The sequence below is a fragment of the Gallinula chloropus genome (genome assembly GCF_964237585.1).
Source record: "Gallinula chloropus genome assembly, chromosome: 6".
Classification (NCBI taxonomy): Eukaryota; Metazoa; Chordata; class Aves; order Gruiformes; family Rallidae; genus Gallinula; species Gallinula chloropus.
Genome location: NC_140091.1, coordinates 28,247,131 through 28,261,327, shown reverse-complemented (window position 1 = coordinate 28,261,327; position 14,197 = coordinate 28,247,131). Strand labels below are relative to the sequence as shown.

Below are 14,197 nucleotides of genomic sequence, written 5' to 3'. Positions count from 1 at the left end.
CAGATATGTTAATTTCCCTTTTGAATCTGCAAGACTGATTGTGAATGGGGGATTTATAAAAAAAACCCCAACAACACATTACTATTTGATTAAAATACATGAATACTGTCCATCACTGAGTTTCAGTCACTTGCTATCAGATTTCCCTTAAAAATCTTTGCCTCAAAGGAGTGGAAAAAATGAAGACATTTTGCACAACAAAGTTTGAAAAATAATGTCATTTCATATCACTATTGCTGTATAGGTGTCACAGAGGAAGTTTTATGTAACCAAGGCCAGCTGATTGTAAAAAAGAACATGAAGCTGGTTTACAATCAGATTATAAAATATATTAGCACTTATCTATATAAAAATATAGATAAACATTACTATTTAAATCACAAGGGAGAAAATTTTAATTAAGGGCTGAAATTTTTTAGCATTTTGGCTTTTGAAAGATTAAGTTTGCCTTTACAGAGAAAATATTTTCTTGTAGCTGCAGCTGAAAATTTTTACTTTGTACAACCTGAAAAATCCCATTTTCTGATGTTCTCTTTTATTTGTTTCAATTGAGCAAGCAGCACTTACTGGAAAGATAAAGGAAAAAGGGTTGGAGCACACATGTAGTTCTAAGCTACAGGGTTATTTATGCATTGCTAATCCTTTATTTTGTAACTTGTGTTTAAGCTGAATTTAGTTCCTGCTATTTCTATATTAATACAGAGAATTTTTACATTGACACTGATAACACCTGATGTCTACAAATCTATTAGTAAATGGTAACATCCAATTACATAATCAAGTGATTTTAGTTATGGCCTGGAAAAACATCACTAGGTAGATTAACTCAGATTCATTAGTTTAGAAGGTAACTTCTAACCTGTAGAAAGAACCAAAGAAACACCCAGGTACAGATACTGTAGCATTCACTCTGAGTATTAAAATTATAAAACATGTCTTTGTTACAGGACAGTTCAAATTTGAACCAGACTGTGTAAGATAGTCTAGAGTAGTATTGTGAGAATTTAGTAAGGAAAAATAAAGAGGTAATACTACAAAGCAATTATTAGAACGTGTGGAACCTGTGTTCTATCATGTACATTTAAAACATTAGATTTGGATAGATTTGAATTCTTTAATAATATCTAACAAGTCTCACATGTTCACACTGTAAGAATGGACTACCAAATTAGGCAGCTGCAAGAGAAATAGCATCTTTTCTGTCCTTCCAGTAAGTGGGACAAGCACACTGCTGCCCCGTTACCAACATCTGTTCTGGGATGCAGTCATTCAGCATGGAGGGGCATGAAAAGCTCAGAACTTTTATCTGTTCAGCTTTCATCATGACCCATGCAACTGATGACTGGTTTCCTACCAGAAACAAACAGAAGGCTTCCCCTAGTTAAGAGCCTGTAATGGAAAAGTACCTGTCTTGTCTCCGTTTCCTTCAGCACAATATGATGAGGCATCATTTAACGATCAGTCTGGGTATGTCATGCTGATTCTGGTGAAACAAGCATGACTGTTGCTCTGTGAAACTCTAAGGAAATCAGAGTTCTGACTATTTCAGAACTTGCAAATATTCAAAAAGAGGAGAGCTACTGCCCAAGACAGTCATTAAAATACAGTAGCTTTTTTGTAAAAGCTATAAGGAAAAATTGCCCATTTCTCTTTCTTTCTCCCCCTCCTCCAGTAAAACAACCTCTGACAATAGCAGCTCACTTCAGCACTTCAAAGACTTCATTTTTAAACATCTATCTACATTTTACATAATAAAATTTCAGGTTTTTGCACATATTGGACTGGTAAATCCCAATAAAAACATATTGTGTCTATATTACAAAGCTCTTTTTGTAGGAAAAAAAACACTAGATGATTGGCTCTGTTTATACAGTTAATGCTTTTTGTTGATTCTAATGTAAAAAAGGAACAAATATAAACATTTACAGCTCTTAGCACAAAAAGAGAGTGAGAAATCCAGTTCATGCTTCTGTTTTTGAAGGGACTACTTCCACCAAATCTGCTGTTTTCTAAGAGAAAAGGCAATTTGTAGATTTGAGGGTGCAAGGTAATACTGTCACTATAGTAAAGTGTAGCCTTGGAGTTAGAATGACATCATAAATAGCAATGGCGAAAGCGCAGACAAAATTAGTTAAGTAACTGGAGTGCAGACAGATTGGTCCCAGTGATTTACAGTCATGAAAAGTGCTTTGCATTAGTGTCCTTGGCATGAATTAGTATTTTCCTGCTATACTTTGTATTACATTAAATTGTACTACTCAAATTACTGAGTAATTGGCTTGAGCTAGAAGAATGAAGCGTATACTCATACTCCGGGTACTTCAAGATTCTTCTTACACTTTCAAAGATTTCGTTTACATCACTATTATTTGGGTTTAAACTAGGAAAGACCAGTATTAATGGTATTTAATTTTAAAAAGAAGGCTACCCCCCCTCCCCAATGTATCAGCCAAGTATTTGCGCATTCTCAATACAGATGAAGCAAGAGTCAGTAACGCATGAGACCTGTTCGACTTCCAAAAGCAGTTTTTTTATGGAATATTCAATGCCTAACACATACTCAGAAAAAGTCAGATGCAAGTAACTGACTGCATATGCAAAATCCATCCATACAAACATTTCTGTCCCAGTAACCATCCTCAAGGAATAGTGTTCTAATCCTTCAGCTTGATTTCCTTTAGGTCAGGGTGGACTGAACTACAATTGTTTTTTACAGAAAGAAAATAAACCTATGGAAAACAAATGGCTTAAACTACAATTTTAAATTACTTATACTAGAAATATGTAACAAACCCAAACCGGCTCGTTAGGCCAGATGATCTGTGTAGACATTTTATCACTCTGTATTGCATGAGTGTCATTGCAACAATTCCATTTTCTTGGAATCAAATTCCAATTAGAATTTTATTCTGCAACAGAATAATCAAGTTTTATATAAGTACACAGCAATGAATTTCACCCACTTGAAACACCCTTACTAACTTGTACTTAAGTCCAGAAAAACTTGTTCAAGCTGTTCACTACTACTAAATGTTTTAACATTGCAAGTGAGGATCAGAATTTGTGTTGCATTCCTGAAAGACTCCACTTCTTGGTGGGGAACGAGACAGTAAAGAGCAAATGCTTGAGGTAAAATTTGAATTCTTAAAAGACTGCAACAAAGGTTGAAGTAGAAGGAGTGTTCTCCCTAAAAATAAAACCCAGAGTGTTGGGAAGGAGCAGTATCTGGAGGTTTCTGTCCTTATCTCTGCTAGCGGCTCTTTCAGGCATTCATTCTTAGCTTGACCTAGTAAATCGTAACCTTTAAGAACCAAATATTCTCAGTCTGGTAGCCAGAGTATAATGAAAGTGTACATTGATTATAGATCAATGATAACATATTTCTTGCAACTGTAAAAGGCCAATATAGTTTTTACTTAAGTTTGAAAAGTCAGTGGAAGGAGAATGAAGAGTTGAGCCACAGAAACGGTGTTAGCAGCATTCGTAATCTATTTTGCCATGGAAACTGCTGCACTGTGGAATCCTGGTCTGCTGTGAGCACAGGTTGCTAAGGAAAGAGAAGTAGACAGCTGTTAGAAGGCTATCAGGCAATTCATAATGGTAGTGATAGGAGGGTGATTAACTCCCACATCCTCTTTCCTCATTATCATTAAATCATGGCTTACTGTTAACATGTTGTTCTTTCGTAAGTGACTACTGTAATTTTCTTACTGAAAAATCTGAGAGATTAAAGTGTGTAAAAAAAACACTGATACTGTGTTCCTTTTAAATACCATCCCTTACTTCAATAGCTTGTGCCACTTTGTTTACCTACTGAAATATGTCCTTGAAGATTAAGTATATACACTTAGCATGTGGCAGCTGCCAAGTAACGGCAAGTGTTTCCCACTAAAGCTGTCACTGCATTAATGACAGTAAGTACCTTGGAAAATGTGCAAAAATGAACTGGAGCCAGAGCTCAGGCCCCCATAAACCTGCTCACCTACTAAGTAAGCCCTGAACAGGCTTCCTTAACTTGCCTTTAGGCTACCAACCATGTAAATTGTACTTCTTTTGAAGGCAATGACTCTTTCAGTCTTGAACAGGATAACACTTAGTTTATATTTAAGCTCAATAAAATCCCAGAAATTAGTTGCACTTCATCTGATGTGCCACCATATAGTTTGGTGGCACTTTCTAGGACACTTCTCTGGGCCCAAGCTCTTTGAAATACACAGTTGCAGATACTCTTAATTTTAAAAGCACAGGACAGGTGTGTTCTTCCTCTTTAATACCAACTGCTTAAAGATCTTATTGCAGAAGGGGTAGAGCCAGATATAGAAAAAGAGCTGCTGTAGGGCAGAGGTTGCTCTTTTTACTGTGTCAAATGTGTCATTCCACAGAATAAATTCAAAATTCTGTAGTTAAAGAGCCTAGATCCAATACTGATTCTTTAAAAATATTGTTACATTTTTTCTTCCTCTGCATAAGAAATAGTGTTATTCTCCATTCTACAAGGAATACTCCAATAAACCACACTAAAGCTAAGTGACTGGCTAAAATTAACTGACCTCACTGAGTCATAGAGAGCCTTCTTTTTATGATGTGCTGACCCTGTCCTACAAAGCGATATGCCTAAACTTCTGGTAATAAGCAAGGAAGAACGAAAAAAATCACATTACCCGAGATGACATTTGTTCTGGGACCATGACTATGTAATCTTCCAACTCCGTAAGTGTACAGAAATATACAGTATTAGGTAAGTATTTGAAGGAAAAAGAGACTATAGATAACATTACATTATACTATGCTTTACACTGTAACATCAGACTGTCCAAGCAGTATGAAGATGATTCTGTATGTAAAGGAGATAAACTAAATAAGATGTCTGTTTTGTGTTTTTTTTTTTATTTTAAACATTAGTCATTCAAATCTAAGTGAGCTTTTGGCTGAACACTCTCTATATGTACCTCCACTTATATGTAAAGAATAGATGATTAGGGAATCAAAGTATTTTGAAAAAATAATTTATTATCTTTCATTTTCAATTCTAATACTTCCTTTTATATTTCAGGGTTCAAGTTGAATTCTATATGAATGAAAACACATTTAAAGAGAGACTAAAGCTCTTCTTCATCAAAAACCAAAGATCAAGTAAGCAGTTGGGTTAATTTCTGTTAAGCATAATTGTGATACTTTGAGTAGAATCCAATTCCTTTGGAGAGAACAGCAATTTTCTTCTAAAATTTTACCCCATAGAGTCAGTTTTATTTAATATCCAAAACAAATCCAGAAATTATTTGAACTTAAAATAATTACTTATTTTGTAGGATCAAATACATAGTGACAATTTTATTTCTGACTCATGATCAAATTTGCATGTATCTGACGTTGGAGTTCTCATTGACAAGTTTTGACCTTACATCAAGGAAAGCAAAGAGCCTCTAAGATGCTGGAGGAAAAGCTGCAGAAGTGCCTAGCTTTTTGAAGTATTCCTAAAGAATACTAGCTTTTGTTAAGTATGCCTAAAGAAATTTAAAACTTGATATGTAGTAAAAAACCAATTTGGAAAGGAAACTGTTGGGGAAGGTATACTTTCTTCTCCTGGATGTGGTACCTCAGAAATGTAGTTTGTGTCTTTAGTCTGATTTAGTGATATCTTCATTGATATATGCATTTAAATTCCTAGGACATCGTAGAAGAGAATAACGCAGAGGAACTAAGATGGTAATCCATGCAGCTGGTCTGGGGGATGGAAGCATGCTCTATCAAATCTTGATTAGACTAATGGAGTTCATAGCTGAGAAGAAACTAACCTCAGTTTTCCTCGTGTAGCAGGATTGAATTTACTTCCATTTGCCCGACCCCTGTAAAGAGCTAAAATTACACTAGCTTTGTACATAAAACATTTAGCATAGAAAGCATACATTTTGGCCTTTGCAATACAGTTAAGATAGTTCCATGGACACGTGTCTGTGAAAGGACAGGAAGAAGGGAAAAAAAAGAACTTCGTGTTTCAATGTCCCAATCTGAAAACCTCCTAAGACCAAGTTTTAGCAGATCTCTCAGTCTGGTTTTATCTGTAAGAGTTAGTACTAAATTAATACTAGTTTTACATCATAGAACATGATTGGCTAAGCTGCTTTAATTTGCCAAGTGTGATAACCAAAATAGTCTACATAAAAAAAAACCCACGTTGTACTGTGAATATCTGATATTTTCAGTTTGAGCTTTGGAAGTATTTGTCAGTTTCCAGCTGGAGAATCAGCTTTAACCAAGCTGTTAGAGCTTCATCCATGGGGAAAGCTTTGTTTATTACACTTACATAGATACGTGGGGAAAAGACATCTTAATTCAGGTGCCTAAATAGCATAAAAAACAGTGAACTACCTCTGCTAGTAAATGATGTGGATAGCCCTCAGGGTATCTCCTGTTCTACACTTCAGGTGGGACATAGGATTTTTCACATTATCTTCTATTTACTAGATTTGGTTGCTAAATTGATTTTCTAATGAAAACTTCTCTGAAATAATTGGCATTTTTTGTATTAGCACACTTTAGAGCTGTCTCATTGCATCTTGGACAATATGAAAAGAATGCAGACAAAAATTCAGTACACACAGAACAAAGAAAGGAGATGCACGAAGAAAAATTCTGTACTCAATTTTATATTTACAAACCTGTGTTGCAAAGACTGAATTTTTGCTCATCCATTTTTGTATAAAGTCTTCGGAGTCTCACTCTATAGAGGTATTAAAAAAACATCTAGACATGGTCTTGAGAATCCAGGTCTAGGTGGCCCTGCTTGAGCAGGGGATTGGAGAAAATGATCTGTAGAGGTCCTTTCCCAACCTCAACCATTCTGTGACTCTCGCTAGAGATAAATTACTTTAACTAGATTTGCATTTTAAATGTAATTAATTGCACTACAGCTTCTCAAATGGGTTTAGTTCTACTTTTCTCCCTGACTTTACATGTCTCCAAGTATTTTATATCTTTGTAGCCTTTGACTTCTTCTGACATTGATGTAGTGTGTTATGGAGTTAAGAGACAAAACAGAAAAAGTATCCTAAACTAGAACAGAGTAATACTTCTGGCTAGAAAGGGACTGTGGGAAGCTGCAAGCCATAAATATCTTCTTTGTTCCTGATATAGTCCAGAAAACATGAATTGCAGCACTCATGTTTACCTACTAAGAACATCTCTAAAGTTATGATGTGACTTGCTGTAAATCTCTTTTCACTGATAAGATAGGAAGGTTCCAAACACTACTTTCTTGCTTGAGATAACAATAAAAAAATTCCCTACTTATATCTTACCAAGATTAAAAACCCCACATATATACAGATACATGTTTTGACTATGTATATCCTATACAGATTGATATACAGAGACTGCAGATTCTGTACATCTGAAAACAGATACATTTATTATCAGCAGCATAAAAATGAAAACAGAACCTAGTATGAATTCATGGTCATTCCTTCACCAAGTGAATATGTTTAATCAGAAGGGCATAAAGAGAGGTGTCTTAAGTTACCATACTGGGACATCTCTATTATGATTGGGTAAGTGTGACGGTATGGGTCCAAAGGAGAGGAATGATGTGAAAGTTTATTTGAAATAGTCAAGCGCAACTGTTAATTCATCCTGTTGTAGATAGGTTCATGCTATAGACAAGTAGCTAAAGAATTTTTCTGTTTGACTTGCTTGATGATTGCTGGAAAAATCCAGATTCTGATGAATTCTTCTACACAACAATGGCATACAGAGCTGAGGTAGATTTTGTAGAAGCATGCTGAAGTTTTAATTAACAAATGAAAACACAGAAGTGAGTTCTTCCTGTAGACAGCTAGTAGAGACATTGTCATGACAGGCACTTTCTTTTCCTGAAATGTCCTTAGTAGAGGACTCTAAAGAAGACTTTGAGATGAGGCATATTTTTTCTATTGTTGAATTCTGCAGCAGTACACAGAAAGAAGTTGGAGAATGAGGGTGCTTACTGTACCTACAGCAGCAAATAGCATGGGTATGCCATTTTCCATTCAAATCCCCCAGGCTCCCCAAGCACAGCTACTGGTTCTCAAGATACAACAAGCTTAACCAACAATTAGACATTAAACAAAGCCATTCTTAGGAGAAACAAACAGGAAATACAGCAAAATTATTACTGTACTGAATGAAAGGAAAAAAAAAGACCCTAAAGTGTTCAGTCAAACAATCCTTCTGCTTAAGCAGATCTTGGTTCCTGTCCAAATACAACCAGAATCCTCTAAAATACAATCTCCAAAAACCTGCTGCTGAAATAGTACATGCCAGTCATTCAAGTGTACTCATTCAATCCCCCACTGAAATGAGAGGATTCTGTTGGTCAGAGGTACCAGGGAGTTATGGCCTTGCCATACTAAAGTTCTAATTGCTACTGTTGAAAAAATACTTATCAGATCTAAGTCACATATAGACAAGTAGCATGAAATAAACTGTTTCATCAATATTCTGGTTCTAGAAGTATTTATATGAACTGATAAAACAAGCCTTCATTTATGTGTAATGTCAACCTAACTTTTACTCAGTGCAAGCAAATGTCTAATCCAGTTCAACGAGTGCATGAAAAGCATTTTACAAAGGTGTCAGCCAGCACCACCCCATGGGGAGAACAAAAAAACCCAAACACTCCCCACCAAAGGAAAAAAAAAAAAAAAAGAAAGAGATGACATATTGGTATGACTTGCTTGTACTTGCCAAGATCACACACTGCATTATCACAGCCTAAAATAAGTCTCAAAGGGAAAAAATAAGTGAAGTTTCAATTCACTGGAGAGGGAATAAAAGGTAATCATCACCAGGATATTAATTATTAACAGTATATTTTGATTCAATGCCTAAATCCAGCTGATACTGCGATAATTTTGCTAACCCCTCCCTCCCCCAAATATGTAGGAGACTTATAAGAAAGGAATAATGGAGGGTGATGCAAAATCTTCAGCTGCTATCTTGCTTTGATTTAGATTAGCTTTCTAAATCAGGGGATTAATCTCCAGAAACACTTACAAGGGAAGCCTCAAGAATTTATAATAAAAATGAAAGTCACAGTCAGTCCTGGTGAAGTATAATGTATTGCTCTGTACTTAAAAATCCTTGCAAAAAATAGCAAAAACTTGTTCAAAGATACAAAAGGAAACATTAACATTTGATGTGGTGGTGTTTATTTCACAAAACAAATAGATTTTGAGCTATTGTTGATTTCTTTTTTTAAAAGGAGACAAAGGATGTAACATCATGGTTATATGTACACAGTGAAACTATAATCTCATCAAACAATATGTAACTGAATAATGGTGTATAACTGATGTAGCTGAATACAAGTTTCAGGCATCAGTGCCAAAACATAGAGATATTCTGTGCAAATGACCCTGATACTTGAACAATCTGGCTGTGAATGGCAAAAAAGAAATTAAGCCAAGCAGGCCATGTTGATGCACTGACAGGATGTAAAGTAGAGGACAAAAATAGTCAGCAAAACAGAAATATGAAATGCTTTCTCTATAACAGAGTAATAAATGAAAACCTATTTTAAACACCTTGTCTAATGATGGTTCCCTCCTTCCATATTTGAAATCCAAGATCTCCATAATAATGGAATAAATGCATTTCTTCCAAATCACAGGTAACATCCCCAACTATGAGACTACAGAATATTTTAACCAGCAAGAACACTTATATGGTAGTCCTACATTAATTATTAATGCTTTAACAGGGGTGACTAATTATGCTCCTTGTGATGAAGGGTCTGGAGCACAAGCCCTATGAAGAATGGCGGAGGGAGCTGGGGCTTTCTGGTCTTGAGAAAAGGAGGCTGAAGGGATGCCTTACTGCTCTCTACAACTACCTGCAAGGCATTTGCAGAGACATTGGGGTTGGTCTCTCAGGTGACAAGCAATAGGATGAGATGAAATGGCTTAAAACTGCAATGGGGGGAGATTAAGGTTAGATATCAGGAAGAATTTATTTACAGGCTGCCCAGGGAGGTGGTGGAGTCACCATCCCTGGAGGTATTAAAAGCCATATAGATGTTCTGCTTGGGGATGTGGTCTAGAGGTGGACGAAGCAGGGTTAGGCTGTGGTTGGACTCAATGATCTTAAGGGTCCAACCCAGGTGATTCTATGATAGCACATCCTATTTCTAAAAGCTGAGGCATACAGAGCTAGGAGAGCTGATAGACTTGAGGTCTCTTCTTCCATATTCATATTGTAGTAACTGACCCAATCACATACAGTGCAAGACCCATCCTATTGCCTTACTTATGTATAACCCAGCTCCTGATACATGCTCCACATCTATGCTGACTAAAACCCTTAGATGAAATCATGCTTAATATGAAAACCCTGCTTGTGGGAAACAACCATTCCTGTGAACAGATCCAGGGCCTGAAGCACTTTTAGGGATTGCCTGGAATAGATCTATGGAACCTAAATACTTGATACTTAAGTAGTTCTAGATCTTTCAGAACTAAGATTTGAGAGTTTAAGGCAGCAGCCAGGAGCACAGGTCCCTTGTACTGTTGTAGTTTTTAATCAGAAAAGCATTCTTTTCTTTTGGCATTTAAACCAACATCTTTTTCAAAAGATGATTAGAAACTAGGACAGTATCAATACAGAAGGATTTCACACCAAGATTAACATTTACAGAGCTAAAAACCAGAAGAAGCTAACAAAAACTTGTATATACCTAAGAAAGTTAGACAACACACCATTTGGTAAGGAAAAGAAATCCTGGTGGATTTTTTTTTGTTTGGGGTTGGGTGTTTTTTGATTTTTAGTCTTATTTAGGTTTTTTTTTAACATTATCTGCTCTTCTTGTTATAATAGTCTAGTTGTTATAGCAACCATTCATACTCCAGCAGACTTTCACAAAAGGCTTAGTAGAGACAAACATGATGATCATGTCATGTTTTCTTCAGCAACAGTTTAAAAAAAAAAAGAAATCATAGCATTGTCCAAGAAAAGTAGTGGGGTTCTTCCTACTCATATAATAGCATAACAACACACTCACCTACTTCCTACAGCCTCTCAACCCATTTACTACTCCAACCTTTTCAGGCATGTTGGGGAATAAATAGTGTGTGGCTAATTAGTCTTGATAGGATAGCAGGAATCACTAGGTTAATGTTCACAAACCTAATTGCCAGTAACAGCTGTGGGACTTCTTATGGTCAGGACCACAGGATTTTAACCCTTTAGTTTACAGAGGGCAAGATGCTCATATGTTAACTGCAACATCACAGTTAAAAGTCATGAGCAGTGTTGTTTAATAAATGTTAAGATTTCTTTCATAAAATTAATGGTAGAATATTTAAGAATCTATTTTCTGTTTTTTCTGTGTTGGCATTTTCTATGATTGCATTTAAATGGGAGGGTAACTAGTAAATACAAAAGGTGATTTAGCAGTTTTATGTGTAAGGTGTTAACTTTGAATTTAGGACTGAGTAATGTCAAACAGGTTAATTATGATTCTTTCCTTAAAGGGAATGTATGTATGTATACAGTTTTGAGTAGGCATAGTGAAGCTGTAATTCTTTAACTGCAGAAGTAGTATTGAGTTCAGCAAACCTGCAGACGTATTTGCAACACAGCATTAAAAGTTACTATCTTTAATATGAGTAGGTGCATATGAAGTCACACCTGTGTAAGACCTAGTCAGTGGCATTCTGCTTTGGACAGAAGTGTTCAGCCATGCAGAACTGGACTCTCAGTTCATAACATGGAAAAAAATTAATGCTAAGAGTGACCTCCCCTCACTTAGCATTAGTCAACTGACACTTTGAACTTGATTAGCGAACAAAAACTTAAAACCAAGAGATAGATATAAATATTTAGACTGGTAAAATTTTTAAGATTATTCAATTTAGTATGACAAGACTAAGAATTTAAACTCCAATTCTCTAATGACTGCAAAATCTGATTAAAATACAGTTAAGTTTCATCATAGTAGATAATAGCTTCAATTAGCACTGAACTAAATTGTGATAAAATCAAGTGTCCAAGTGGATCCCTTTGAAAGAATCCTGATTGTGCAGTAGACATATGTGGGGAAAAGTGTAGTATCTTGTGATTATATCCTTTCAGCTAGAACATTTCAATATTTACAGTTTATAGAACAAGTTGTTTATTCAGTTCAGTTGTGCATTCAGCATGATTTTCAGATGTCCTGATTCTTGAGCATGTAATTACACAACTTTAACATAAATAACTACAGTTTAATATTTTATAAGTTGGGATACTATTAATATATTCTGTATGAGAAGCTGCTGCATGAAGACTTCCAGATATTAATATTTAAATACTTGCTATTGTATATGCTCTGCCTAGGGTTGAAAGTATGTCTTCTTCAGGTCACTGTATCTTGCATCCCAAATACCATATGTCGTTCTGGTTCTCCTTTCAAGAAAGTGGACTTGTAAAACTACAAAAGACACAAAGAATGGCATCATGAAAGATAAATGGGACAGAATAGCTTTCAAACAAATGACTTTTTTTTTCTTTACATTAAAACAGTCAGAGTCTTAACCTAGATATTTCTAGGAACTGGAAAGGTGCATCTGACTGGCTTCTGTATGATATGCCATATCAGGGACAGGTTACTGGCTAGATTGATCTTTGTTCTGTTGCAATAAGGCTGTTCTAGTTCCTTTTAGTTTTACATTAAAAGTGGATGAAACTGTAAATAACCTGAATTTATTTCTTTATTTTCTTTTCTTTTTAAAAAGGTCTGAGAATACGGTTATTCAATTTTTCTCTCAAGCTGCTAAGCTGTTTCTTATACATAATTCGTGTGCTCCTCGATGATCCTACACAAGGACTTGGATGGTAATGTTTTTTTTTTGTTATTTCTGCTCTCAAAGCATTGTTTAGCTTAAAAGAAATTAATTAATGTAATGAATAAATGTCTTCTGTCAACAAGTATTTGGTTTTGTGTTTTGAAAGAACTATAAAGCTAGTCTTGCATTGTGAATAGAAATAAGAACCAAAATAACAATATTCTCTTTTCAATTAACTGCTGAAATAATTCTGGTTATTTGTTCAGTGCATCAGATACAGTTGTGCAAATATTTCTTTTTATTGTATTATCACATAATATTTCTATGTATCATCTTTATATTTATAAAAATAAACTTGCAAATAGCTGGTTGCCAGTTTATACAACAATAATTTTAGAATTTTATGTGAATCATTTTACTTGAAACTCCAGATCCTGGAAACAAGCAGACAAATATATGAAACTGAGCTTTTCTGCAGATGACATTGGTAAAAATTTTCTATATTGGTCATTGAGTTCTCTGCCCTTTTCTTTCCCCCCCATATGCTATAAAGTCAATCATCAAATTAGAAGAAATTGTGTTTATAATTTACCTAATCTGGTGCTTCAGTGGTATTTGTGTCCTTGATATACTGAATCTTCTCAATTCTAAATGGAAGTAGGCATTGCATTTTAGTAACTTACTTGCTTTCAGTTGGTTTTTGTTGGCCTTATATACTGAAAGAAACAAAGCACAGATAAAAATACTAAGTTTGGGATGAACTAGTGCAGTTCCCATAATGTTAGGCAAAGGACAAAGTATGACTTCTAATATTTGAAAAACAGTTTAATAAGGATAATAGTTTTAAAAAATGCCCAGGAGAAATACTGTATTTTACTAGAATTAAATTCAATGCAAAGAGATTTAAAGAATATCAGTTTAACTCATCAGTGCATGAGAGAAAGATAAGTGAATGGGAAGTACAGAAGATGCACATGAGAATTTTTGGGGGTCAAAATTTATTGTAGCAAAATTAGAAAACTGAAAAGGGACAGAAAAAGTCTTCCTGGAAAAGTAAGAACTGCAAAAAACTATTTTTTGATTCCACTTCTATCTTAGAATGTCTCTTCAAGGGGAGGAGCTGTGTAGGGAGGAAACAAGCAGTAAAGACTCTACAAAAACTTTAGAAGTGATGGCAAAGAGAAAATCCATCCTTAGAGATTTAGGCACAGTAGCACAGCAACTCAGGGACTTGAAATTTTACAGCTAATGATACTTTCTGACATGAAGAAGCTGCTGATCTTGCTTGTCATAAGAACTCTAGTGAGCCCAAAAGAGCATATTATACTGCAGGGTTATTTCTGGGTATGCAGAACACATCAGTTATCAGTACTTCACAGAATACTTCAGTACTTTTGTAT

General features: G+C 35.2%; 1 protein-coding gene across 3 annotated transcripts in view; it reads left to right on the top strand.

Annotated features, from left to right (window-relative positions):
* The window catches only part of KCNT2 (potassium sodium-activated channel subfamily T member 2), a gene marked incomplete at its 5' end in the record, with an annotated part of 130,764 nt that overhangs the window by 24,009 nt on the left and 92,558 nt on the right, over positions 1 to 14,197 (top strand). For all 3 annotated transcript variants that reach the window (XM_084266334.1, XM_084266333.1, XM_084266332.1), the window contains 2 exons: positions 5,054 to 5,133; positions 12,747 to 12,846. In XM_084266334.1, coding sequence (XP_084122460.1) covers positions 5,054 to 5,133; positions 12,747 to 12,846 — 180 coding nt within the window. The remainder of the gene's footprint in view (positions 1 to 5,053; positions 5,134 to 12,746; positions 12,847 to 14,197) is intronic.